The sequence below is a fragment of the Colius striatus genome, chromosome 3 (genome assembly GCF_028858725.1).
Source record: "Colius striatus isolate bColStr4 chromosome 3, bColStr4.1.hap1, whole genome shotgun sequence".
Classification (NCBI taxonomy): domain Eukaryota; kingdom Metazoa; phylum Chordata; class Aves; order Coliiformes; family Coliidae; genus Colius; species Colius striatus.
In genome coordinates, this window is record NC_084761.1 from 16,715,187 (window position 1) to 16,742,899 (window position 27,713).

Sequence of the window (27,713 nt, forward strand, 5' to 3'; positions counted from 1 at the left end):
CGCTGTTACAGGGAGCAAGGATTTGCTCTGTACCCATCTGCCTATTTGATCTGGACATCTCCCAGCTCAGTCCAGGCCTGGTGGGGACTGCCTCATCCCCTGAGTGGGCATTCATCTTTTCCCACTTGCCTTGCAGCATGACCATGAGACTGGGTACCTCACGCCTTGCCGGATAGGATTTGTTCTCTGTGTTGGGACTGGGATATATTAGAAATAAAAAGGGCAGAGTCAGAGCTTGGCCAGTTCTCCAGCCAATCACTCCTCAGCATGCGTGTCGTGCACATTAAGTCTCTGCAGCACAGCTACAAACCTACAGGGCCTGTGAGCTCCTCAGAGGCACAAGGACAGCCCCCAGCCTGACCTGCTTGCTACAAACCATAACACAATGTCCTGCAAGTCTAGGCTCAAGGTGAAGTAACAAAACTCAGCTGTTCAGATGAGCCAAAACCCACATTTGCTTTTTCTTTTTTACCCTGATACAAAGCTGCAAGCATTTGAGAGCATGGACAGCAGGGATCGGCCTGTTCCTGCCTCTGCACTGCGGGTAATGTCCTTGCTCAGGGGCTGGAAGATGGGTGAAACGGCGGTGAGGAAAGGGTCAAAACACATCTCCTGCCTGCAAGCAAAAGAAAAATGTTGGCAGAGCAAACCTTGCCACAAGAATAAAAGGTTGTCCTGACTGTTCATATGACTCCACATGGGGTGAGTAAAACTGTCGGTCGGACTGAAGCGTCTGATATACAAAGGGGAATAAAAACTCATTAAAGGTTTAAAAGGAAACCCTATTAAAATACCAAATATAAAACGGAGGAGACTTGATCACCCTAGTGCTAGAGAAGTGTCAGGGTTTGAATGAACCTGACTTTTTTTTTTCCTCCCTTGAAAGCAGAGGAAATGTGTTTTGTGGAAAGCCAGGTGGAATAAAGGGCAGGTAGAGTGTCAAAGAGCACTGATAATATTTCAGGGTCTCGCTAGGAGCCTGAAATACGAAGGGGATTTATTCAGCGTTTGACGGGGAGGAGAGTGCTAGCAGATTTTTGAAGGCATTCCAACGAGGTTCATATTCATCTGTTTCTTAAATCGAGAGCTCTTGGCCGCCACTGTGCCGAGGTAGGGAGCATCTCCACTTCTCCCCTCTCCCGGGATTCAGGCTGGCTCACAGCCGATGGCGAATTAGCACTGGTGGGTCCTTGTGATTCTCCTGCCTTGGCCTGGCTGTTGTTCCCCTGAAAAGCCAACAAACCAGACCATTTTTACAGAGCCTGAAATACCCTGAGAATGGTCTTTCTCACGGCATCTCGTTTCTACTTTACGTGGTCTTGGGGAAGCAAAGAAATTACGAGGGGAAAGAGCTAAACGAACCATTTTCTTTCAAGCATTATAAACTCACATCGTCTTGTTTGCCCTGGAAGCAATGAGGCCTGGTTTGCAATGGCTTCATTTCTCATGGTTGGTGGACATTTAGACCAAATTGTGGCAGGCTTTCACCTCTTCTTAGACACCAGAAAAGCTATCTGGGGATAAAAGACATGATGAATTACTCACCCCTAGCAATTACTGCCTTATCAGTCCCCAGAATCTCCTTCTCAAGCATGTTCTCCTGGGAGGACTCTCTGGTGTCTCATAGGTGTGAATGCTACCAAGGCTCTTCTGTGGCTTGGGAATTTTTGTCCAATCTCTTGCTGGATTTGTAGCTTTCCGATCGTGGTTGAACTCAGAGAAGGCATAAATAGAGGGTTTCTGTCGCTCACACACATACACGTCTCTTATCTCAACACTTTTGGGCATGTATTGCCTTTGGGATTTGTACCTGCTCTCCATTTGGTTGAAACGGGCACTAGAATTCAGTATTTGCCAAAGGCTGGAGCTGTGGGAGAAACATGCACTCATACATGGGCTTTCACCACAGATATCTCATTTCCTCACAAAATCAGGGTTCCAGTAAAAGCTTGGTTCTTATTTGGACAGAAGGAGAGATTCACTAAGGCAAGCCCTGAGCTAACCTGTTTTCCTTGCTCTCGTACCATTTTCCTCCTGCATAGCAAAGCATGGATTTTTTTTCAGCCTCTCCTCTTGGATCCTGCTTTTTGGAGAACAAGGATAGCTTCCTCCCATCCCAGCCACATCAAGATACAAAGAGGGGCCTGTCATTCAGTCCTACACACATTATAATCGCTAAGTCCTTTTTCCTTATGAAACCCGAGCAGAGCTGATTCTGTACAGCGGACGACACTTCAGCAGCCCATTGCAGTGTGCTATGCTATGAGGCACTTCAAAGATGAAAGCAGGGGGGAACCTGCCTTCATGTCACCATGGAAAGTTTGCCCTTTAACAGAGGCAATGAATCTGCAGAGACGCCAAAGGTAGCTAGAAAAGACCACAACTCTTTTCCCAGAAGCCCAGTTACAAGAATCTATTTTACAGTTCCAACACTGAACATCCTATTTTTTGTGCCAAACAAGCACAAGAGCCGTGATATGAGCCAGCTCTGAGTGCCTGGAAATACCTATGGCACCTTGCTTGGGTTCAGCAGACTGATGGATTAGCACTTGTCCATGTAGAATTGCAGGTTTCAATCCTCAGAGCCTTTTCCAGTCAATTGATCTATCCCAGGCCTTTCATCGAGTACGAACGGGCCTTTGACTTTCAACAAAATGAAGCAGCAGTAAATACAAATGGGACGTGAAAATCTTTTTGAGAAGACATTTTAATGGTCTGTTTGCTATACAACTCTGCTGTAGTGGTCAGAGAGAAATTCCCCTTCTACTTCAGGAGCAGGTGGATAGAAACCTGTCCCCCTGGCCCTTGCCTTTTCAGTCTCAGGGAGCAGAAGTCTTGTGCGTCTTTAGTTATGCCCCAGCCTGGTCCAGATGGGTCCTTGTCAGGCTTCCTGGAACCATCGATGTGGGTCCAGTCTGGGAACCTCACACACCTTTTCCCTGAAAAATAAAACAAGATTGTGGCAGAGCTCTGTGAGGAGGTGACAGGCACAGTCCCAACAGCTGGTGGCAGCTTTAATGATGCATGCTGTTGTGTGTTCCTTAATGTTTCACCTTCCAGCTTGCAGCTAATTATTGTCAATTATTGAGCCTGTTAGATATCCCTCAACACACTCTCATCTTCTTTATTCCTCTATCTTTGCTCCTATTCCAGACAGATGACGAAGATGAACCTGTGCTGCGCCGAGTGCCAGCAGTACCGAGTTCCCACTTCCTCTGCACAGAAAGGGGCAGAGGCAAAAGCGGTCTGTGCTGCAAGGGGATCGGAAAGTTGTTGCTCTCATGCTGAATCATGAGCAGAAAAATCAGTTTGCCTTTCCAGGTGTGTTTTGAGACATTTCTATGGGACAGCTCTTTACAGAACCCCGAATGGTGGGGGTTGGAAGGGACCTCTAGAGATCATGCAATTCAATCCCCCTGCTAAAGCAGGTTCCTTTCCATCAGAGGGCACAGAAACGCGTCCAGGAGGGTTTGGAAACCTCCAGAGGAGGAGACTCCACTGGGCAGCCAGTGCCAGGACTCGGTCACCCTCACAGCAAAGAAGTTTCTCCTCATGTTCCAGTGGAACTTCCTGTGTTCCAGCTTGTGCCCGTTACCCCTTGTCCAGTCTCTGGGCACCACAACAAAAAAAGACTGGCCTCATCCTCTCAAAATCCACCCTTTATGTATTTATCAGCATTGATAAGGTCCCTTCTCAGCCTTCTCCAGGCTAAACAGCCCAAGATCTCTCTGGCCATTGAAAGAGACTGAACATCAGCCTAATCACCATCATTGTGGGGGTTGACTGGAAGCTCTTTCTTTTTTCATTTACTTCACATGATTTGTGGCTCAGGATGGGGCGTTACATTTGACTTACATGGAGCAGGACAGCTGTCTCTTCACCTCAAATGGAAAAAACACTGACCTACAAGATGAAGACTGTGAAGCAGGAGCCTATGATGTCAGTCCCAGACCTCGAGCTTTGATAGGTCTGGGCACAAAACCTGACATGGCAGAGCAGACTGAGCTCAGGCGATGTGAAATTTAACCAACATATTTTACACCCACACCACTAAAAATAGGATGCCGACGCCAACTCTTCATCTGGAAAGAGAGGAAACACCAGCATCGCTGTGTTTTGGATGAGGTGCAGCACTGCAGTCCTGACCATATTTAGCCATAAGATCATCTTGTAGGACTTCTGCATGAGACTGGAGTTTTGAGGGAAAAAATTCTGGCCCAGTTCCAGTTCTGCCTTTATTTTTCCTTCCTGCTATCTCAATACTTCATTTCATCACCTTAATTACTGTGTTGAGTTACTCAAGGCTGCTAAAATGTTGTCATGCCACAGAGGCAACTATATGAAGGAAATGATGTCTGTGCAAGCGCCGAATACAGCTGAAATCAGGCCACCTATTTAGGTATCGCATTTAAGTTTTTTCATTGTAAGCACAGAAACGTGAAACATTTTGCCCAAATGTGCTGAAAGCCACAAAGACGTTCAAGATTATTCATGGAATAAATATTCATTTGCAGGCAGAGTTTTTTATCTTAGCACATGAACGTTTCTGGCAGTGCATTTGCAGTGTGTGCACTGCAAACAGAAAAACGTGATCGTATTCTGAGTACTGTTTCAATAGTTCTTTATGTTAACGACACCAGGAACATACCTAGTTTTTACAATTCAATGGCACTTTCTGCTTAAGTTAAAATACAGCCTAGATTTTCCTTAACTATTAACTATTAGTAATGAAAAAAAAAACCCCTGATAATTAGTCTTCAAATGTTTCCCTACCAGGTGCTGCAATATTGTCACTTTGCTGGTAATTTTTAACCACAAATACTATGCTACACTTGTTGCCCAGAACACCAGGGGGGAAAAAAAGGTTTTATTTTCTTCACAACTCCTCCCGTCCGCTTTTTCCCATAGAAAAAGCGAATACTTTGCCAACAGCATATTAATACATTGCAGCTTTATATCTTCAACTTTCCGTGTTTCAGAATTTCCAGTTTTTTTTACTTTCTATCCGGCCGTGTTCTGCCTGAGCCTGTGTGGAGCTCTGGTACCATCTAGTGTTACTGGGGAAATCCTCAGCTGCTGGATGTGGCTTTTTCCTCGCTGATCTCCCGCTGGGATCGCAGTAGGAAAAGCCTGTCGTGACAGAAAGGGTCGATTAAGGATGACTACATGCAGGGAACGCATTTCCTCTGCCAGCAGCTGCCGTCCCGGCCACGGTGGCTCAGGATGGGCACGTCCCAGCCGCACTGGAAGGGATGCAACACTCCCAGCTGCAGGGAGATGCCTGTGGCCACATGGCCACGCGTGTGTGCGGGTTGGCCTCTGGGGAGCCCGGGCCACCAAGACGCCCCCCAGAGGCCACGAGATATGCAGCGGGGCTTCGCCACTTCCCTCTTCCCCTACGCCAGGGCCTCGCGCGTCAAAAAGACACACCCCCGCCTCGGACTGTGCACCGATTCCCATTTCGCTCCCAATCTACGGTCTGAGGCGGACGAAGCTCTACCGAAACCCTGCGGGAGCCCCGCCGCCGAGGGAACCGCTCCTGCCCTCACTAAATATGGCGGCTGCAGCGGAGCGCCGCCGGCCCGCTGCCAGGGCGGAGGCAGCGCGGGCGGCGTCGGCGCGCGGAGCCCTTCCGGGGTGGCCGCCTCGGAAGCGGTTGTTCGTTCAAAGAGTGGCGGGGTTCAGCGGCTGGGAGGCGGCGAGAGCGGCCCGGGGCGGGAGCGGGGCCGGGGGTCGCGCGGTGAGCCGGAGCGCCGGGGGGGGCCCGGCGGGCGTTGAGCGGCGGGTCCGTGATGGGGAAGGGATGTGGGGCGAAGGGAAGCGGGCGCGGGGGGCGGTTGGTCGGGGAGAGGGTCGGGGCCCGCTGGGAGCTGCGCGGGAGGAGGCAGTTGGTGTGTGGCGAGGGGGCTGCGCGGGGCTTGGAGTGGGGGAGGGGAGAATCCAGGTGTTTTGGGGGGCTGTTGGGACGGTGGGGGAGAGGAGAGGTCTGGGGGCTGTTGCGTGAGGGCCGAGGGGTGGTTGTGGGGTGGGGGAGATGGGGGAGCGTTTGTTTGAGGCTGAGGAAGTGGGAGGGGAGGGAGCTGGTGGGTCTGCGCTGGGCATCTCTGATGCCTTGAGCACAGAGTTTCTGAGAGCCAGTGAAGTTACTGGGAATACAGCTGTCACTAGATGGGCTTTTTGAAGGCAGTTCCACCAAGGGAATTCTTTTTTTTTTTTTTTCCTTTTTTGTGGGACTGAGTTTTTTATCCTTCTGCTTCCCCAAACTTGTTTTTACAGTTCTCCCAGCTCTGGATGGAAACTGCAGTGTTTTTTGAGCTGTGGACTGCAGTAAGGGTGGAACAGTTCTGTCTGTAGTGTAAGTTAGTCAACATAGATGAAGAGTTTGTGTCTTGAAGAAGTCTCTCTCTTCCTGTCCTGAGAAAAGGACCTCAAAGTGGAAGCTGTCCTTGTGTCCTGTTAACTGCCAAGTCGTTCCTTTCCTTTGGAGTTCAACAGCCATGGGGCCATCGAAAAGAGAAGAGGAGGAGCAGAGCATAATCTTGATCAGCGATGATGAAGCTGAGGTCACATGTGAGAGCTCAGTTCTGTTAGTAGACCAATTGAGTAAGTACTTTGCTCTTGTTGGTGAAGTTCTGTACAGAGATTTTGAAATACACTGAAGTAAAACGTTATGTGGTGTGCTTGCAACGTGTCTTTCTGCTGCCGGGGAGAGAGAATACTTTAAAAGTAATTAAAACCAGAGGGAACTGCCATTATTTCATAACTCTGGGGATTTCTTTGATGGCACTAATTATATGTTGTGGTTTAACCCCAGCCAGCAGCAAAGTACCATGTGGCCACTTGCTCGCTCACCACCCCAGCAATGGGATGGGGAGGAGAATGGGGGAAAACTTGTGGGTTGACATAAGTTTAGTAACTAAAATGAAATAAAATATCATAACATCAATTGTAAAATATATAACAAGTGTAATGAAAAGGCAGATAACAAAAAGAGAAACAGAAGCAAAAAAAAAAACCCAAGCGATACACACTGCAGTTGCTCCCCTGCACTGACCAATGCTTGAGCAAGGATCTGCCCCTTCCTATCAACTCCCCCCAGTTTCTGTACTGGGTGTGACATCCTATGGTATGGGATAGCCGTGTCGCTAGTTTGTGTCAGCTGTCTTGGCCATGCTCTCCCACAGCTTCTTGTGCACTTCCTCATCTTTCACTTAGGATAAACACTACTCAGCAACAGCTGAAACATCAGAGTGTTATCAATATTATTCTCACTCTAAACGCAAAGCACTACAGCTACTGCAAAGAAAATTAACTATCCTAGCTGAAACCAGGATATTATCTTAAAGGATGCTGCTGTGTAGTTTCAAAATATTACCAACCTGGCTGAGAACAGGTTTTTTCAATATCAAGTGGGTCTTTTTTTATTAAATTAACCCTGTTTTTGTTAGTGTGTGGAAGTTGGTTTTTTTGGTCTGGGGTCAGTGTACTGTTTCTATTGGCACCGTGTGAAATCGTAAGAAAATTTAAGCCCTACAATGTTTTGAATTTGTAATGAAGTTACAGTTGCCCTTCTACTGATTTACACTGCATATTCTCTTTTCTACAGAGAAATCTGCACTGGAAGAGGAGAAATCTGAAGAAGTTGTGGATGAGGAATGTGAACTAATGGTTACTTTCTGTAAACAAGCAAATGTGATGCCTCATGCAAGATATGACTGTACAATGCACCCCTTTGAGTATGTTCCGTGATGTGGGAATTAATATGGGGGTCCTAGTTTCTGCTTTTAGTCCATCTTGTCAAGTAGCCTTGTTAGCTTTTTAGCAGCTGAAAGCAGGGGCGCAGTTGGATGAGCATGGAACTTGTTTCATAAGTAACATTCTGTTTTTCAACTTTGTAGGCGAACGGAATGTGACACATGCTCACCCCTTGGAAAAAATGCTGATATCTGTAATCAGTGCTACTGCTACATTTGTGATAAGCTAGCTTCTGAGGTAAGAAAGCTGTAGCCATGAAGTGCACAATTTGGAGTAAACTAAATTACTCAGGAATCCTTTTAAAAGAAATCACTCTAGAGTGACACATGGAATTTGACTATTCTAACAGTTTCTCTCCTAAAGGTTGATATCTGTCTACTTCAAATGCTGCTAAAAATGTGGTCGCTGTCTGGGTTTATTCCTAGTGGTCCAGCCAATTACTTGGTTTGAGCAAACGTGCCTCCCGTTTGCCTTAGGCACACAGTGTGTTTCATGGAATTGGATTACTAAACCAGGCTGCTTCTCACTGCACTAGGCAAATGTCCAGCTTTTTGTCTTTCACATCTTATGGAGCGGGGCGGGGGGGGGGGCATTGAGTGTGTGGAGTTTGTTTGGGTTTATCTTTATTTCTTTACAAATATCTAAAGAGTGGGTGTCAGGAGGTTGGGACATCCCTTTTTTCTACGGTATGTACCAACAGGAGAAGGGGTAATGGGATGAAGCTGGAACACAAAAAATTCCATTTAAACATAAGGAAAAACTATTTCACTGTTCAGACGAGGGAGCCCTGGCACAGGCTGCCCAGGGAGGGTGTGGAGGCTCCTTCCTTGGAGGTCTTCAAAACCTGCCTGGACACGTTCCTACGTGACCTGATCTAGGTGAACCTGCTTCTGCAGGGGGATTGGACTAGATGATCTCTAAAGATCCCTTCCAACCCTACCATTCTATGATTCTGTGATCTTAGAATTCAGAAAACTTTGATCTGTGAACATAGTTGGGGTGAACATGCAAAGACAATGCTCTGTTACTAATTTACAGTGGGGAGGGTACCAGCAGTAAGTGTCTCTATCAGGTGTTCAGGAGTGAGAGTAAATTGCTGAGATTTGGTTTTTCTTTTGAAGCCATAGTGTCAAGGTATTGCCATGTTGACCTCTTGCCCTGGTCGTCAAAATACTTTGCTGTGGCTTTGTCTGGCTGTGTAAAGGATGGAATTAACAGTAGTTATTCTCTTGGAGAGACAAGTTAACATTTGATTTGCTCATCTGTACAGAAAAGAAACCCTCAGATTTTCCCTGTTTTTCACATTTAATGAAACAGTGCCAGAACTGGACAACCCCTTCCCTCTGTCACTGCAATGCACACAACAAGAGCAAATTCTGGAAGGACCAGCGTGACTTTGCCTTGGCTGGTGTTCTGGTGATGTTCAATTTGGAGCTCACAGATATAGATGCAGACCTTCGGCATGGTGGTAAGAGTTCTGCTCTCCTACTGTCCTGAGACACCTGTGGCTGCTCAGTCTGGGGCTTTATGGGTGGCTTGTCTGGTCCACAAGTCTCCTTGCAAAGGTGATTTTTTTTAAGGTAGCAGCTTATTGGGCCATACTCAAACCAGACACAGATCTGCAGGTCCAGTTTGTGCACCTCCTCCCTCTGGAAGAAGCCACAAAGTTTTTCTGGCAAGTAAGATTAGGTGTGAGTAACTTGCTAAATATTTTACATGAGGTGCTTAAAATTGTCTGTTTCTTTTAGTTTTGAAAGAAAAAATAAACATTAAAAAAATTGCACTGACTGTTTCACATCTCTCTGCTTCTCTTAGGAAGTCTTCTATTAAAATTTATCCAGGAACTTTCTGTGGAATATAACAAGTACCTGCTTGGAGAAAGAATGTCTCCCACACAACACGAATGCTTTTGCCTCCCAAAATTGCCTCCTGGGCAGTGCAACATCTGCAAGTCACGTGGCATGGAGGTTGTATACAAGTAAGTGACAACAGAACTTGGCTACTAGCAGTACATACTGATCAGTGCAGGTTTGATTGCCTTCATAATCAGAACTATGGCACCTGGTACAATGGAAACATAGTTGAGAGAACTTGCTTGACCAGTGAACTATTAAATTGCATTTGGATGCAGTTTAAAGCCCCCCCCAAATACATCTTTAAACACAACTTTAAGTACATCTCATGCTATACTTAGCCACTTGATCAGATGCCTCATTATTATAACTTGGGAAGGCGTGAAAGTCGACTCCATGGTTTTTGTTCATTTGATTGTTAGAAGGGAGTTCCTTTTTTACTCCATAGTATGTGCCTTTACAATACTTAAAGTCATGGTTTTGCAAATACCTTTTCACCATTTTATAGTTGCTTTTCAAGGACAGACAAGTCAATTTGTTCACAAACTGGAATGGTCATAATTGCCATTTATTCACAAGGTTTATCATTGCAGCCCCTTTATCTTATGGACTACTTTACTTTCTTAGGTATTGTGGAGTTTTTGCGCTGGTAACGAGATTTTTAAATCAGGCAGAAGGAGAGAGTCCTAAAGCTGCTGCTGTCATGTTTCTGGGGGCAGCTAAAGAGATAGCACTTCATAAAGATCCTGCTTTGTAAGTATCCAGTTCCACATCTAGTGTGTAACCTTCATTTGCTCCTTAAAGGGAGGAGGCTAAGTGAGAGTTCTGGTTTTCCGTTTGTTAAGGGTAAGGACACAGATCACAGCCCTGGCTGCAGCAGAGTGAGAGGAAAATGAGTACACCTGAGGGAGAAATGAGATTAGTTAGGGGGAGGGATTTAAGGGGAAAGAGAAAGTTAAAAGTTGGATTTGAGAGGGGGAAGCTGTAGTGGGATTGAGTCATGAAAAGGGGAGATGATCTCCAGCAATAGGAAAGGATTTGAGATGGGAGGAGAGAGTGTCACAGACAGCAGATGGTAGTAGGTGAGGTTAATTCTTCAGAAGGTATAGGAGCTGGGGAGCTTTTCTGGGAGGAGAATGCATAAGCTGCATTGTGTGAAGAAACATCTGCTTCTGACCTGGGAAGAAGGGAGGATGCTATGTTCCTTGGGTAGTGAGTTTTAGATGCCTCCTGTAAGGCTGGAGGCTGGGAGAATTGCATGATAAATAAAACAAGACTTTAAATATTCAGGTTTTACTACTTGTGGTGATTATTTCATTGTTTATATCGTGGCTGTTTGATGCTTGATAGCCTTAGCAAGGTCAGAGCTTTACTTTGCAAAATCTAAATATTTTAGGGCATAAATTCAAAGCTTTTTATAAAGATTCAACAAGCTGGAAACAGCAGCTCCTCTGCAGTTCTTCCTGAGGAACTGTCAAGGTTTGCAAGGAGCAGGCAGGATACCTTATTTGGGTAGGTCTCTCTTTGTATGCTTACTAGGAATCCCACAGCATTCACTGTAGTCACAGGGCATGTGGTTTGCTCTCTCTTGGGATGATGATATACAGCCCTTCAGAGGCCCTGTAAGAGCATAGATGTGCCCACCATAGTCTAATAGGGCAGATTAGAAGATTTGGTGCTGCCTTACACTGCTTGGGTCAGGGTGGGGAAGCTATGCTTTAGTTGGTGAGGTACTGCTGTAAAACAGTGTTAATTCTAGAGTGTGCTTTAAACTTTGAGCATTTGTTTTATCTGTGTGGAATAATTTTTATTAGCATGAGAGCTCCCAATGCTTTCTAAGAAAATAACTACTTCTAAGAAAACTGGGTTTTTTTAAGCAATTGAGTATAGAGAAGGGGAAAAGTTAGGGGAAAATCAGTCAAACCTTAATTAGTCAAACCATAATTAGTGCTTTTTTTTTCCCCTCTTAGAAGCTGGCAGAACCTTGGTCATACTGCTTCATTGAAGATTGCTGTCCCTTGCCTGTTGCAAAGGTAAGACTTAGCATGTGATGCTGAGATGGCAATGAAATTGTTGCTGCCTGCAAACTTTCTGCTGGCATTTAAAATGGTTTTCAAATTACTTCTGTTCCAAGGCATGAAGGAAAAAAGTGAATGCTTGAGGTCTTAAGCCAAAAGTAAATTTGCGAGGTGTGTAATCTTACAGGTCTGTAGCACAGGAAGCTCCTTATCATGGAACACAACCCCACTCTACTGTTGTTGGCATTGTCTGAGCAGAGCAGGAGCAGGCTGCTGCTGCCTGCATGTGGGCTGCAGGTGGGTAGCAAGAGGCAGAAGAATATAAACAACATCCACCAGTCAACCTAAGAGCAGGGACTTCAGGCTGCTGTCGGGTTCTACAGTTGTACGTGACCGAGAAGGACTTTTAGAAGCTCTGTTTAATATTAGTCTCTTTCTGTGAAGGATGAGGGTGATACCTACTTTCCGTAGACCCATATAAACACTCAGTCCCTCCTTGTGGCCTCAAAGGAGAGTAATTTAATGGGGAACTCAAAGCCGAGACAATGGATTTCTGTTCAACTGTAGTCTAAGAGTGTAAGGCCAGACCGGAAGATGGGGTCAGGTATCTACCTGAGGTTATTAAGCCAAAGTGTAAATAGTGTCTGTTTAAAGATCAAAACAGCAGCCTTGTCATGCTCCACAGGGATGGAGTAGTCAGGGACATAACATAGTATGGTTCCCCCAGAGGCTGATGAATGAGGACATCTAGCTCACTTGGCTTAATTCATTTCTCATTTTAGCTTTGTATTTCACCTTTAACCCCAAATTCACTTGCAACAGAAGGTTAATGAATTAAAAATTAACTTCTTTTCAGGAGCACTCAAAAACAATTATATATTCTCACCTCTTATACCTGTCATTAGTTTCAAATAACCTAAATCCTGGATCAGTTTTCATTTTAAATTACTATTCTTGAAGTTTTTAATTTCTTACTTCAAAAGAACAGGAAAAGGAATTTTTTTTTTGGCCTCCCTCCCCCAATTTTTAAAGTGTAAACTTTGTGTGTGAGCTCATTTCCAGTTTTCAGTTAAGACAAAAAGAGTTTCAGTAGCTGTGAAGCTCCAGGAGCTTACTTTGCATGTCAGGTTCATCACACATTGCTGCTGTTTCTCACACATCTGGGGATCTTTATTTTAAAACTTAAGACCACATTTAACAAGAAAAACCTACCAAGCTTCTGTAGAATGGTCTCCCATGGGATTAAAACAAATGCAACAACTTACTAGTAATTCATCTGATTTTAAGAAGGTTTTGTTGTGTTGCTTTTTCTTGTCAAAACACAGGATCACGACACAACTTCAGAGGATGCTGGTGTTGTGTGACTTCCCAAAAAATTTGTATGAGAAGTTTGTTAATTTTTTTCAGTCCATTTCACTTCCATGTCACTGTTTTGGCTTCTCAAATAGGTACGTTCTTTACAGAATCTCTTTTTATACAGTTGCCTGGTTTGAACACATCTCTGTAGAGTGGTTCTTTCTCTGGTAGTGTTAGGTGTCAGCATTTTATAGAAAGATTTCAGTACCAGCGGCTTTTAATTTATCTTGTCCTTACAGGAAAAAATGTTTGATGCTAAGTTGTTGTCCACATAGCTTTTCTTTTTTTTCCCCTCAGAAGTTTTGAGCTGTAAACCTTACAATGTTTTATTGGTAAATGTTCATGTTAATTAAGGGAAATAAATTGTGGCATGTGAACACAACGTGATTAAAACTGACTTTAGTTTTGTTCTTCCAGCTTGAATGTTGTGCCATGGGACCATGTGTTACTGACCACAGTTTTAAAAGGCCAGAACATCACTGGTCAAAGAACACAGAAAGGAAGAAAAGTATTTCTGTGGGAAACGCTCCCTGTTATAGAGGCTCGAGTGGAGAGATTGGTAGACAAACAGAAGTAAGATTGGCTTGGTCTTGATCTGGAGTTCTCATTTTAAGAACTCAACTCTTATGTTTTGCGTGGTGCTGACTGTGGTGTAGTGTTTTCCTGACATCTGCAGGAGCTTTGTTTAATGGGGAGACACACAAAACAAAGACTCGTTTGAAGTTGTTTCTGGCTGTTGCTTCTTATCAACAAGGCCAGTAGCTTTTTGAAGTTTTTCAAAGCAGAATCAAGCCCTTTGAACACTTCAGGACCAAAGAAGAATGTTGAAGTGGATAATTTCTTTGTTTCCATAACCCCAGTAGGTTTTAGATATGGATGTTTAAAATAAATTCTGTTCATCAAAAGCTGACTAGGTAGAAGACAGCACAAATAAGTGCATTCTGGTCTCTGGATCTTCAGAAGTCTGTATTCTAAAGAGCACAGTCCTCTAAAAGAATTACATTGAAAGACAGCCTCCTGGGGTGTTTTTTTGCCAAAGTACAGAGATACATGGATATCTTCTTGGAACTTACAACTGTCTCTTTCTGCCAGTTGTATTTCTGTCCTATTGTACAACATCTCTTGTGTGGGAAGATCTACTGTTTTATGTCATTAGTTGTAGTAAATATTTAATTGACCTGTGTATAGCTTTGCACTTGCTTTTCCTGTTCACATTCTTTTTTTTTCTCTCCAGCTATAAAGAAGTTGTTCGCTACCTGAGAGCTGTGAAATGCAACGATACCAAAGGGTAAAATGGATTTTTTTTTTCCCTTTCTTTTTTGTTTTCTCAACTGTAAAGATTGTGTCCCAGTCTATTTTTTCAGTGTGTAATAAACTGGCAGAATCAAGAGCAATAGGATTTTGGCAGCTGTTTGCTAAGTGCAGGCAATGCTGCATTGCAGCTAATGTCTGCCTGACCTGCTGTAACTGCCCTAGTGGTCAAGCATAATCTGCTCTATACATAGCTACGGTAAAACTTTCATGTTCATGAAAATCAAATACTTGGTTCTTCCCTTCTTCCAGCTTAAGAGACCTTCGAGATAAAATCCCCTTCTATCTGTGCAAAACTGGAGACTTCCTGGACGCTGCACACTCGCTGCTGTTCCCTGTCAACAGCCTGGCGTGCTGCTCGGCCTGCCGAATAACACCCTGCCAGTTCGAGGTCTACCTCAAGATGTTCAGAACGGGCAGTGTCCCCACTGGAAAGGATATGCTAGACCCTGGGCCCTGGATTACTGTTGGCAAGTGTGATTTCTTGCTTACATATGTTTAGAACCTTACTTAATTACAGCTTTTTTTGTTTACTCTTTCATTAAATCTGGTAACATTCTGAGAGACTCTGAACCCAACTATAAATCATCTGGGCTAAAGCATGATACATAACACTAGACAGGAAGAACATCTTTGTATCTGAGCATGAATTTGTTCAATACACTTCACACAAAAGGCTACTTTTGTTGGCTGTGAAGTTGTTTTGCTGAAAGCAACCTACTAAAAGGCAATACCAAGCACGCTGTTGTATCCTGGCATTACCAATGGCAGCAGGTAACTTAGCATTATGGTATGACCCAGCTGTGACCTTGACCATAAAAGCTTTCTGATGGAAAGAGTCTCAAAATCTGTATTGTGTTCTGTAATGAGTTCACCCATTGATGACTGATCATCTGTCTTGGTGAGTGCCTCTTGTCAAGGTGTGTTCTGAAGAGAAAGGTTTATCTTGGAGACTTTCAGGTACCAGCAGAATTCTTAGCCAGACAAGATGCTGACACTGTGCTATGGTGTGATGTACATAATGAAAACTGTTCTGTGGTAGCTTACTCTAGATTGAATTCAGTTCTTCACAGCTCTTTTGAAGCATTTTGCAATTGATGTTTTTTTTATTCAGAGCCTACAAAATATTGCAAAAAACAAAAACTGTAGGTGCTTGGCTTTTTGTTTATGTTTCTGTATAAATGTACCTGTAACAAGTAAATGTCTGATTTGATGAGTACTCTGGAGTTATTCAGGGAATATAAGATGTGTTTTGGGTTTCTATTTCTTGCAGGGTCACCCCTGAAAGATGGTGTTCTGATTAAGCAGGCACTCAAACTCCTTTACAGCAACGTGTCACTATACAGGAATGTGAGTCTGTGTTAAAGCTGTGTATTACCTGTTTCTTCTCTAATGCAAGGGTTTCCTATCAGAACCCTTTTCTCTCTGAATAGTTCCCATCTCTGTGAAGGGATTTGACTTTGTGAAACAAATGTTCTGCTGTGTTTCAGCCTAAATGCTGGAGTTCCCTCATCATGATCTTGGGTAGTAGCAGTTTACTGGAAAAAAGTGGGAACCTACATCCCCTGTCCCTGAAAGAGCCACCGCTTGACTTCCAAAAGGTAGCATAAACAGAACTGTGCAATGGGAGAAGGTGTTGTCTTGGGTTTATATCACACTTCATTTGATGTGGGCTTTGGCTTGTTCTTCTAAATACTAAAGTTAACTGTACAGTGCCTCATCAAATACTCCTGTGCTATTTGCCTACTGGAACACTTGGAGAATGTTGTGATTCAGGAGTGTTAAATACAACAGTACACAGATTAACTCTGCTTTCAGCTCAATGCTTGGTACTGATTCTGTGTCTTTTAGTGTTGAGATGGATCAGGTACACTACTTTCCTATCCATTTCATTAAGAAAAATCTGTTCAGGTAGTCCTAAGGAGTCAGTATCTGGGAATTTCCTTCACAGGAGCAGAATTAACTATTTGCTAAGCATAGTTGGCTAAAATAAAGAATGATATGACACGGTTTGGCTGGTGCTGCAGAGCTTCAATTTTCCCTGAGTATAGTGTGGAACACTCAGCCTTCATCTCTAAAACGTCTAAAAAATAAATAAAAGCACACTAAAGAAGAGTCTTAGATACTGTTAAATGTTTGTAGAGTGTCTGGTCTTCCTTCTCCTTTACTTGTGACTTGTTACCTCTGTTGCAGGGGGTGCTTGCTGCCAGTGGTGGCCTTTTGGAGGAACTGAAGGCAAAAATTAATGTTTCTCTACCACCTTCTATTTTCTCTCCTCATGTAAGTGTGCATGTAGCAATGAGGAGACTTATCATTTGTGTTATTTTGCTTGATACAGCAGAATTGAAAAGAGTTGGATGATTATTAAAGGCTTTTAAGAGGGACTTGAAGCTTGTGGAGGTAAATCAGCATAAGACTGTTCATAGGACAGTCTAAAGGCTAGAGCAGACACCTGAAGGTAAGAGAACTATCTGGGTTTGTTCTGATCTGACACCATTTTCAACCTAGGACAAGTCACTCTCCAAATTTATGCATTTATAAAGTGGGAGGGCTGGTAATAATTGATTCTGTCTTAACTTCTCCCAGGGTGATCTTGTGTTTGATTCAAATTAGAGACCATCCTTTGAGACAGCGTGTCTGTCTCAGAACTCGGAATGGCCCACAACTTCTAAACTTGTTTGGAATGATTGTTTGAAGTGTAGTGGAACGTGCTTGAAAATTACTTGGAGTGTGTTCTATATGAGATACAGCCAATACATCTAAGGAGCTGTACATGTTATTTTTTCCTTTTTTTTAAGGAAATTTAGCTTACTTTCCAAATATGTGACCCTTGGGCCAGAAATTTGTACCCGTTGAGTTCTGCGTCTGTGATGGTGTGAGATGTTGTTTTTCTGTGAGGGCTTTGAGAGCACCAGCTGAAACGTTCTGTATACATAGGAGAACCTGCTCCATTTCCTCATCATTTGGTCTTCCTAAGACTCTTGTGACCTTTGGTGTCTGACATCCAGACTATCTGATTGGAGTGGCAGTAACTTAGTGCTGATTTGTCTGGACACCATATGCAAGTAGTGGGAAAGCAGGCTTTTAAATATGTGTTTTCTTGTTGATATCTCTTCCTGCAGTTGCACCATGAGGCTTGTCTCATTCTCGCAGTGCAAGCAGTACAACAGATGCTTTTCTGTGATCTTCCATACTTGACTTCCTTCTTAGAGATAGCCCTGGCTTTCGGGGTGAGTCCTAGATACTGATTTCTCTTCTAAGAGATTAAAGCAGATTGTATTTAAAATCTGTGTAACAGCAACTTTGAGATTTGAGATACATCTCACTTGGTTTTGTTCCCCATTAGCTTTGCTGACCTTTTATTTACTCTTTTTTTTAAGAAAGGATTGGCAATTAGGTTAAATCACTATTTTATCTCTTCCCAGAGTAACTTTTGGGCTCTGAAGCTGTTGTTGGACCATCTTTCCTATGAAGAACATGTTCTCCATGGCACCGTCAATCTGATTTTGAGAGATCTAAATCGTCAGAAAGCAACAATGCTAAAACTGTGAGTAAACACTTGCTCCCTGAAATCTGTTTATGGAAATAGTAAGGGCAGTCCTGCAGCAGTAATGCTTAACAGGATATAATCCTTAGTTCTTGAAACCCAACCACCCCAATGCTTTGGGTATGTCATGAATGCAAATAAGATGCTAGGAATCAATCAGGAAACTGTCTCTGAACAGCTATGTTGTGTTTCCTGGTTTTGTATTGTTTAGGTGGCAAAACCTAGGTCCCCAGTACGTGGGTGAATTCCTCTGCCTGTTCCTGACCTGCAGACATAAGAAGATGCAATCCATTGGCTTATTTGCTCTCAGCATTATCACAGAGAACCTGCACCTGTAAGTGTGGATCTTCATCACAGCCAAATAGAAAGTCATTATGTATTGCAACACTGGGATAGTTTTCTCTTAATAACGGTCTTAACTCAGAATTTGTTCTTGTTTCTTATTCTTCCTTGTTACTAGCAGTGGTAAAGATACTGAACACGAGGTTTTGGGTAGATCTGGAATTGTTCTGTGTTACCTGTTGCAACCAAAGGGCCTCCTTGCTCCCCAGGGAAAACCTGTTACCTGCTCTTGGCAGCCCTGGGCAGTCATCAAAGTTACATGTGGTACAGTCCAGTTCTATTAATATCATTATCATCAAGAACCAAAAAACCTTAATTAGGACTTTCAGCAAAGCCATTACTGGACTCTAAGGAGGCATAATACTGCAGAAAACTTTGTTTATTGAAAGTAGCTCCAAATGTATGTTGTTATGTATCTCCAAGAATGCAGTGGATGTACAGGCGTCAAGGTTCTTTTCAGCTTGTGACAAGTACTTCTCATGGTGGTGAGGGAGTCAATCCTCATAAAAACCTAAAGATTCAGGAACACATGTGCAGTGTAATGTGAACCGAGGACAGCGTTAGGTTTGTGCCTCTGGGTCTTAGCCTCTTTTATAAAGGAGAGAGACCACTTTCTATGCAGCAGCCCAAAGCTCAAGTGGGTGGGAAAACAAAGTTCAGGAAATGTCCGAGTTCTTTCTTTAGATTACAAACGCTAATGAAACACTGGTGTGTCACTTCTGAAACCACTAGCTGTTTGTAAATGTAATCCTTACTCTCCTGTGTTAAGCACTAAAGCTCTACAGGCTTTAGAGTGATAGACTTTAATGTATTGACATAATAGTTTTTAAATTAAGTGATTCTCTGGTTGGATATGGGAATGCAGAGTAGTTGCCTGCTCTGGCACTTTTAATTCACATGTAGCTGATGGCAGCAGAGTAACAGTGAGAATTCACCTCTTGGTAGCTGTCCTAAGTGGAAATCACGGACATGGGAGTTGACCATCTTTGTGAAATGCTTCTGTGTCTGTCTTCTCTCCAGCCCTTGCTGCGTGTAGCTGAGAAAATACCTCACTGCACTCCGTTGGGCTAAGCAAAGCTCACACATTTAACAAATTTGCAATTTCAATAATTATCTGGGTTTGATTTGTGAGGCTTTGCAGTATGCTCTAGCAGTCACCCAAGAGAATCTGCTGAAATCCTGTTCTTATGATCTGTCTTAATTATTTTACTGTACGTCTGCTGCTGAAATTATCTCCTTTTGGCAGCTGAAGTGAATGGTGGGATTAGCTGCCTCGTAAGGATTTTGAATCATAAGAGTGGCTGAGGCTGGAGGCAAGTCTTTCCTTGGCAGAAAATGGATTAAGGATCTGTATCTGTGTTTCAGGTGTCCGTGGGCAAAGCATCTTTGCAACTTCTTTCACAGTGCAGTGAGTATTCTCTGTATTTTACAATTCAGCAGCAAAGCATGTTGCTGTCAACTGCATTACTAATCAACTAGACCTTGAAACTTACCATTTGATATGTCATGTATCAAATATACCATATCTCAATGTCATTTATTAGAACATTATAATAAATATTGCTGAAGTGTTCTAACTAAGTTGTTTTCTCTGCCCAGGGATTAAGGCACCTGCCCCTCGGCACCACAGCTCTTCATGAAGTCTCAAAGTTCATGAGCATTTTTGAGAAACCCTAATTTGGCAAAAGCTCCAGGAATATTTTCCTATTGGAATCTGAGAAATCTCTTGCTGGAGTCCCACGTGTTCTGCCATGGCTGTCAGCTCCAAACACATTCAGCTATAAAACTGACTTCAGACAAATAAAGACAAAACTCGCGGTTACTCTGGTGAGCAGTGACTGTACTTCAGCAGACATGTTTGGAAAACTCCCTTTCTTGCAGGTCCATGAATTAAGCATTTGTTTCAAGAGGTAGCAGGTGTAAGTTTGGGACTTTTTCTTTTTAAAAAAGCTGATCTACAGAGATGCTGATGGAGGAAGTGACAGAAACACGGACGCAACAAAGCGCTGCAGTGGTTACTTCTGTAGTGACACAGGTGCGGGCACAAGGCCTGCAGCAGAGCAACCACGGGGGGAGCGAAAGCTTAGACAAGGGAAACTGCCTCAAAATGCTGCTTGCACACCCTCTTCTGTCTGTGTCATTTTAAAAAGAAGCCACACTTGAGGCTGAAGGACATTAACTGAAGTTTCCTTCCTTGCTTCGAGACAGATCCAGGGAGGCCTGATGCAGTAAGTAGCCTGGTTGGTTTGTAAGTTATCATAATCTCTAGTTTTCAGGGGTTTCCATTTGTGGGGCTTTTGGTTTTTGTTTTATCAATAGGTGATTGTTATACTGGTGCTGATGCCTCTCTGGATTTCTCAAGTCCTTATTGTGGTGCTAAGTTTAACTTCTGAACTGTGAAGGTAGAAATGGAGAGAGTTTTTTAACCGGTTGATTCTCTCCATTGTCCTACCGTGGTACCTGTCTGGACAGGTTTGGCAGTCGGGAGGGGAAAAATCTCAACCTGTGGTGAACTGTATTTTGCACATTTGAGGCTTTCAGTGGCTTTTACAGCTTTTGTTATCCTAAGCAAGCTATGCTACTATTCGAGTTCTGTAGAAAAGTGTACATGTATCGAAATCAACACAATGTTAAGTAAAACTCCATAGAAATTCTACTGCTCTCAGTTGGTTTGGGGCTTTGTGGGGGTTTTTGGTTGTTTTCAAAACAATGGCTGTACATCTGTCTTGTGTTGTGCCAGTTTGGCCAGGACAAGCAGAGGTTGGTGAAGTCCCTGGATACTGGGGAATCTGGTTCTGTTGACTGTCAGCAGGGCTGGGGTCTCTTCTCCTCAAGATGCGCTGTGGTGTTTCATCTCAGTTTCCAAAAGAGGTTTTCTTGCAGGTTCCTAATAATATGGTCTTTCTCACCTCACCTACCCAAGCAATAGAAGATCCCTGATCCTGAGGTGGCTGAGAGAGAAACAAAAAGGGGAGGAAACCAAGACACTGATCATTGTAGGTACTGAGTCTGTGTTCTCAGCTTTGCCCAGGGGCGAGAGCTTACCGTTATCTGCCCTGTGATGCTCTGGCTGCCAACTGTCCTGAAGGCACATAACAGCAGGATGTGGGTGGGAAATGGCAGCAGCAACACCACGTAAGAGCCCTAATGTCAAACTGAACTTGTACCGAGGTAGCCTCCAGTGTCAGACCTGGTGCAGGAAGGTGAGGGGGCAAGTGAGGGCAGGAGTTTTGTTACCCCTTCACGCCTGGATTTACCATCACAAGACAAGGCTAAGAACTGCTTATTTACTGTAAGTAAAGAGCATATCCATTATTTATCTGCTGCTGAATTCTAATGAATTACAGCAGCTCTTATAGCAAGGGTTATACTATAGATAACAGTATAATCTTTTATGCATGAAAAAACTATTTTCTCTGAAGATCTGCCCTTGATTTTGGGCATGGGTAGGGTAGAGAGGTACAGACATGACAGTTAACACCATCTTCCCAGTACCCTGAGACTGACTAACCTCTAAGGTAAAGTGAAGGCTGATCTCATCTACTTTGCTCCAGGTATAATTGAGACAAAAGGAGCTCATTAAAAATTGAAATGCAGCGTTTGGAGCAGAAAATGGGCAGCTAGAGCTGTCTCATCCAAATATTGTATTTTAGCAAACAGAACTCTGCTGTTTTAGCAACTGTGTATCCAACTGATCCTGCCAAACAATAAGCAGAACATTTGCAAATCCATGGAAAAATAACATTTCAGCTGAAACTAGTGAAATTGTGTGATGTGCCTCAGCTCTGGCCTGGGACTGCCAGCAGCTGCCTGGCTGGGGGCGGCAGCACACAGACCTCCTGGAGAGTGAGCATCCCCAGTGAGGGGGGAGAGGGCTGCAGGAATACGTTGCTAATGAACTGTTTACAGGCCAGAGAGGGGAGTTCTCAGTAAAATATTTAAGAACAAATGCGCACACACACACAGAGGATGCCAAGGTCTTTCTGGATATGACTAGAGAAGAGGAAGGGGGCAACTTTGCCAGCTCAGCTCCATGGGCAAGTGTGAACTCTTACAGTCATCTTGACCTTTGGTGAGCGCACAGCCACAGAGCCAGCTCCCAACCCCTTGCTTAGGCTTCCCCACCTTGCCTGTTGCATGGGCCAGGAGAGTGCTGATACTGTTTCTACATGGACACTAATTAACCTGCTCAATGAATCTCTCCCGTCGGAGTATGCAGCAGAGCACTGACTTCTCTAGAATAACATCTCAAACCCTGAAATTATAAGCCTGTGCTGAGGGCAGGCCCCCTGCTTCCCTGGGCTTCCTTTGCAAGGTAGTGGGGGCTGTCAGCTCACTCATCCCCAGAAACATCCCTAGGTCCTGCCTCGTGTAGCACCAGACTAAGGTAGACACACACAGGATCCCCTTCCCTGCCCATGGGCCAGATCCTGCCTGGGAAGCTCATCTTCCCCCACCTACTTGGGTTTAAGTAACACAAAGACAGCGAGGAGGAGCGGGATGCAAGTCATGGTGCAGCTACCCAGGGGCCGAGGAGCCACACTCCTCCAGAGCCTGCCAGCCCCAAAATACACCAGTTTAATAACTGGACTAAGCAAAGTGAAAAAAACAGCTCATTGCTGGCTGCCAGATTAACAGATGGCTCCAGTCATTAATATTGCAAAACTTCAGGAGTTCATAATTCTTTAATCTACAAAGCTGGCAGGGGTGGCCAAGGCGGGCCCTGCAATCTGCCAGCCCGGGTGCTGCCGCCTGCCCTCCCACCACAGCCACGGCCCTCGCTGACCCCTGAGGCCTGGGCATCTGCCTTGGCCCTGCCTGGCCACAGCAAGGCTCTGGAGGGTCCCCTAGGCTTGGGGCTGGCATCGAGGGCAGCTCTTCAGGCACTGCCCTGCACCTGCGCAGCTCTGCCAGCCCCGCTCAGCCCTCGCTGCCCTCAGATTGCAGGAAATCCATAGAAATCCAATAACCCGTCTCCAGCATCGTTTTATCGTTAAACCCAAGCCTTTCCCAGCATGGTGGGGAGATTATGATTGATGTCAACAGACAGATAATCTGTGGGTCAGCATTTGGGATCGCTGACCTTGTTCGTGGGCACAGGTGACATTTGGCACAGGGGGGAGCGTGCACTGAGCTGCAGCCACCCCAAAGCAGCCCAGCAGTGATGTTACAAGCAAAAAATACACTTATGATTTCCTTGGGGTGATAAAACCCTCGTGCTGCAACTGCAGCGGGCTCAGGGTTTGGCCCCAGCCAGCCCCATCGATCCCTGGCCCAGCCCCAGCCTCCAACAGCCTCTCTTGGGGAGGGCCAGTGGCTCCATGGGGCTGCTGGGCTGGCTCTGGCCACTGTGGATGCTGGGCAGGGAGCCCAGCTGGCCCCACAGGCTCAGCACCATCCTGCTCTCAGTGCAGTCACCCTGCAGAGGCTACTGGGGCTTCTCTTGGACCACATCAGTGGTCAGCATTGACCTCCTGCTTCATAGAAATGGCCCTGGTGCTGGAAAGGCCTACTGAAGAGGCCTTATGTATAGATATATGTAAGTATCTATACCTGTGTGTGTGCATGCATGTTGTATTGTATATACATATAGATACATTTATGTGCAGTTTAAATATCTTGTAATGCACATAATATCTCATTTAAATTAAATCATAGCTACATACACACACACATAATATGAATACAGGTTCTCCACCAGCAACACCTGTATTTACATATGTATTTACACATATGTCTGTGTATGTATGTGTAAATATACATGCACATACACAGTCTCTCAGGTCTTCCATGTGTTTATATATATGCACACATAATACATCCTACCAAATGTCATCAAGTCACATCATTAACATATCCTATCAGAAATATGATTCCATCTATTTCAGCTCTTTTGCACAACACCCAGGGCACCGGAGGCTCTGGCACAGGGGGGAACGCTGGATCGACAGTGTTAGCCTCAGCTCTTTGGGAAGGAATAGGACAAATCCCACCCAGGTGTGTTGTGTGGAGGACAAACAGCCACAGGTCTTGGGGCTACCACGGGCTCTTGGGAAGTTGGTCTTTATGGAAACCTTATTTTGGGGTCTTTAAAATTTACACAAAGAGGGTTTTTTTCATTGTTCCTGAATCAAGGGCAGGAGTGGGTAAGTTTTGGTTTGTGGGGTTTTTTTCACTTCTTTGTGTTTTTCCTTTTGCATTAATTCTGACACTTTTGATCAGCCAACTGTCAGTGGGCTTTTGTCCCTCCCTGTGAATCTCACATCAGTATTTTACAGCACTGCGCTGACCCTGCCCCTTCACCCACCATCTGTTTAGTCTCCCAACTGCTCACTTTTTGCATTTCTCATGTGGGGATTGCTTTTTTCATTTTACTTTTAGATCTAAGCCTCCCCTCCCTGGGAGCACCCCTGCCCCTCTCCTCTGCCAGCAACCGAGGACGACACGGAATCTGGGGAAGCCGTGGAGCGGCTGCCTTGGGCAGGGCAGAGGCAAGGGCCTCCCCGGGGGGCTGCTGTGGCCCACCACGCGTTCCCCCCGCCCCCTTGGGGCCTTTCCATCCCCTAGGGCTGAGGGGGAGGCTGGGGTAACCCCGTTTCGGCAGCTCGGCCAGCGAGTACCAGGACGCTGCCTCCATCCCGGGCGCTCATGTTCAGCGGAGCCAAATCCCCCGGGAGCAGCGGGGGGAGGACGCTCCCATTATCCAGCTCCTGCCGCGTCGGAGGCAGCTGGATGTGCCGGGCATTAATAGATTACACAGAGGATTTGGGTTCGCCGGCAGCAGAGGCAGCGCTTGCGGAGGCAGCGCGGGCAAGGCCGGGGCAGCCGCTCGAGCCAGCGGGGACGGACGCAGCCCCCGCGCCCCAGTAACACCTTCTCCAGCACAGGTAGGCGGGGGCTTGGCCGCGGGGCTGGGATGCTGCTGAGATGGCTGGAGCGAGCATGGGGATGCTGGTGCCCATCAGCCTCCAGGAGAGCCGGCAGCGGGGGCTGGAGCTCCAGGGAGGGGGTGAGGGGGGTGCTGGGCTCTGGGTGCTCCCGTGGCCGGTGATTTTTCCGGGGAATGCTCTGCAGAGAAGCCAAGCTGAGGCGGCCCGTGCAGCCGCCGAGCTGTGTCGGTGCGTGGCTGGATTTGAGCCGTTCGTGGCTGGATTTCATGCCCCCTGGCCCCAGCACCCCCAGCCCCTGCCTGCCCCAGCGCTGGGGGCTGCAGCCTGGCCTGGGGTGCAGGACGCGGTGTGAGGGCACCCGTGGGGTTCGCCTCTGGGGCTCAGCCACGCCGGTGCAGGGGTGCTGCTGGGCACTGCCCCTCGGCTCTGCACGTTGAAGGGGCTGAGGTCATGCCAGGCCACGGGCTGGGGAAGAGCCCCTTGCGCCACCGATTCCTGAGGTGGCACAAGGAGACTGGTGCTCACAGAAAACCTCATGCAGCCATGGTCACAGTTGGTGCCCCATCGGTCGCTGTGCCTCAGTTTCCCCATCCTGCATGTCCGTGCCTTTAGCCAGCATCCAGGGCCGCTACTGTGAGTGAGGGTGTGAGGGGTGTGTGGTGGTTTATGTTGCTCCCGGAATCAGAGGTGACTGTTCACATGAGGCAGCTCTAGGGCTCTCTATACACCCATATGGACGCCTAAAATCCCCCTGGCTCCTGTTCAGGGACTTGGTCAGGCAGAAGACAGACACCTCCCCCCTCTCACCCATTCCAAAGAGCCTCCAGTTGCTATTTGCTGCTCTCCACCCTGAGCAGTAGTACCATGCAAATTGCAGTCAAATCTGGGTTTTGCATGTGCCTGTGGGCACAGCGTGGCTACAAAAAGGCAGCTCTGAGTGCCTGCCCTGTGCCAGGCTGGCTTCCCACCCCCCAGGTAAGCGCAGCCTTTGCCTCCTAACAACCCCAGTCTCTCAGCAGGGCTGGAGACATCCCCCAGAGTATGGTGACACACTGTCCTCGTCCTGGGGGACCTTTCTTTGAGGGATGTAGAGCTTGAGGGGCTGGGGCAGGATATGGCCATGGGATACAGCACCATGATCCTTGTTTGCAGCCCTGCAGAGCCCTGGGCTGCCGCCATGGACGAGTGGGACCTCCCGCAGTGGAAGAAGGAGGTGGAAAGCCTGAAGTACCAGCTGGCCTACAAGAGGGAGATGTCCTCCAAGACAATACCTGAGTGAGTGGCCACCCTCCCTCCCGTCCCCGCACCCCTGTATGCAGAGTCTGGCTTTTCACCCCACAGCTGACACCGCCATCCCCCTCCAAATCACAGGCTCCTCCCAAGGAGGGTCTAGAGGGTTTTTTTTTCCTTTATGGTTCTTCAAGCCCTTCAAGCCCCAGAAGCAGAAATGGCACCAGCCCCAGTGCCAATGCCTGCAAAGCCCCGTCCTCCTTCCCACCCAATATCCCCCATGCCAGCTCCCGTCCACTGCCCAGGCTTCAGTGGTGGCCAGGACATGGCCACAGATATAGGACTCCCTGTCACCTGGTTGCCCCTGGGAGCTGCCCCAATACTCCAGACTCAGCCAGGCGAGACCCCTTACTGCAGAGCTCAAAAGACAAACCTGTGAAACAAAGTCATGAACAGGTATTTCCTGGTTTGTAGCTCACTGCTCTTTGTGAAGGGGCCTGGGACACTCCACCAGTTAACCCCTCCATGGCCCTGTCGCTCACTGGCCTCTTAGAAGGGGAAAGGACAGGAAAAATAAGTGCATCTTTAGCAAATGTTTTAAAACATGACAGCAGAGCGGTCCCCATGCCAGCAGCAGCATGTGGGTGGCCCCAGACGCAGGGGGACAAAAGGCTTTTATTCAACCTGTCTTGTGCTTAGTCCTCCCAGCCCAAACCCCGCCGGGCTGTGCAGGGTTCAGCGTTGGCACAGGTCGTGCAGGATGGGACCAGAGAGGGGTGAGCCCGGACACTGCTGCACCCCAGAGAAGGGTACACCCCAAAACCCCTGCCTGCCATAACAGGGAACACCCCCCATCGTTCTCCCATTTTGCCACTGCCCCATGTCATGTTTGCAAACCTCTGTGTGCGACCCCCTTGCTGTGGGCCGGGTCTGTGCCCACCCTTCCACTCCCTGCAGGTTTGTCAAGTGGATCGAGGACGGAATTCCTGAAGATCCCTTCTTGAACCCAGAGCTGATGAAAAACAACCCCTGGGTGGAGAAAGGCAAATGCAGCATCCTCTGAGGGGCCACCCCCTCCCACCCCCGGCGCCGGCTCCTGCCGCCCCTCGCTCCTCCCCACTGAATGTACACTTTTTTACTAGCTAGCTTCCTAATATGACTACCTGAACAAAAACCCTGCCCTCATCTTGTCTTATTTTCAGCAGTAGAAGTGGTTCATATTTTTAATATGGGGAGGGATGGGGAAGGCAGATGGGGTGGGCAGCGTGGGGGGCCGGGAGCAGTGAAGGTCTCTCTGGGGTTAGGGTGCAGTTTGCAGCCACAGAGCTCAGCTCACCTCTGCCATCGCCAAGCAGGCAGGTTTTTCAGCTTGTAAAGGAAGAAAACTTTTATAAGAAACATTTTCAGTCAT

General features: G+C 46.2%; 2 protein-coding genes across 4 annotated transcripts; both read left to right on the top strand.

The window, feature by feature from the left end:
• Nucleotides 1–5,660: 5,660 nt before the first annotated feature.
• On the top strand, nucleotides 5,661–20,803 carry LOC104551532 (uncharacterized). Of its 3 annotated transcripts, none has more exons than XM_061993108.1 (20): nucleotides 5,661–5,740; nucleotides 6,277–6,603; nucleotides 7,607–7,736; nucleotides 7,899–7,992; nucleotides 9,073–9,223; nucleotides 9,571–9,733; nucleotides 10,236–10,361; nucleotides 11,579–11,641; nucleotides 12,952–13,074; nucleotides 13,400–13,555; nucleotides 14,217–14,270; nucleotides 14,546–14,763; nucleotides 15,567–15,643; nucleotides 15,784–15,894; nucleotides 16,487–16,573; nucleotides 17,416–17,523; nucleotides 17,719–17,840; nucleotides 18,052–18,174; nucleotides 19,548–19,590; nucleotides 19,782–20,803. In XM_061993108.1, the coding sequence occupies exons 2-20, from the start codon at nucleotides 6,498–6,500 to the stop codon at nucleotides 19,857–19,859; spliced, it is 2,133 nt and encodes a 710-aa protein (XP_061849092.1). In that variant the 5' UTR covers nucleotides 5,661–5,740; nucleotides 6,277–6,497; the 3' UTR covers nucleotides 19,860–20,803. The 3 variants fall into 3 exon arrangements, with proteins under 3 accessions (XP_061849092.1, XP_061849095.1, XP_061849093.1); XM_061993111.1 differs by having other exon boundaries at nucleotides 5,717–5,740; nucleotides 6,425–6,603; XM_061993109.1 differs by lacking the exon at nucleotides 5,661–5,740 and adding an exon at nucleotides 5,745–5,785.
• GNG13 (G protein subunit gamma 13) lies at nucleotides 20,394–27,512 on the top strand. Its single transcript, XM_061993112.1, has 5 exons — nucleotides 20,394–20,410; nucleotides 21,066–21,178; nucleotides 24,564–25,069; nucleotides 26,225–26,347; nucleotides 27,260–27,512. Exons 4-5 carry the CDS (start codon nucleotides 26,250–26,252, stop codon nucleotides 27,363–27,365), a joined length of 204 nt encoding a protein of 67 aa, XP_061849096.1. The 5' UTR covers nucleotides 20,394–20,410; nucleotides 21,066–21,178; nucleotides 24,564–25,069; nucleotides 26,225–26,249; the 3' UTR covers nucleotides 27,366–27,512.
• The last annotated feature ends 201 nt before the right edge of the window (nucleotides 27,513–27,713 follow it).

Coding starts and splice junctions, on each gene's coding strand:
- GNG13 (XM_061993112.1), top strand. CDS start 26,250: ATGGACGAGTGGGACCTCCCGCAGTGGAAGAAGGAGGTGGAAAGCCTG. Junction 26,348..27,259: donor TCCTCCAAGACAATACCTGA/GTGAGTGGCCAC, acceptor CACTCCCTGCAG/GTTTGTCAAGTGGATCGAGG.
- LOC104551532 (XM_061993108.1), top strand. CDS start 6,498: ATGGGGCCATCGAAAAGAGAAGAGGAGGAGCAGAGCATAATCTTGATC. Junction 14,764..15,566: donor TGGGCCCTGGATTACTGTTG/GCAAGTGTGATT, acceptor TATTTCTTGCAG/GGTCACCCCTGAAAGATGGT. Junction 19,591..19,781: donor GCAACTTCTTTCACAGTGCA/GTGAGTATTCTC, acceptor TTCTCTGCCCAG/GGATTAAGGCACCTGCCCCT.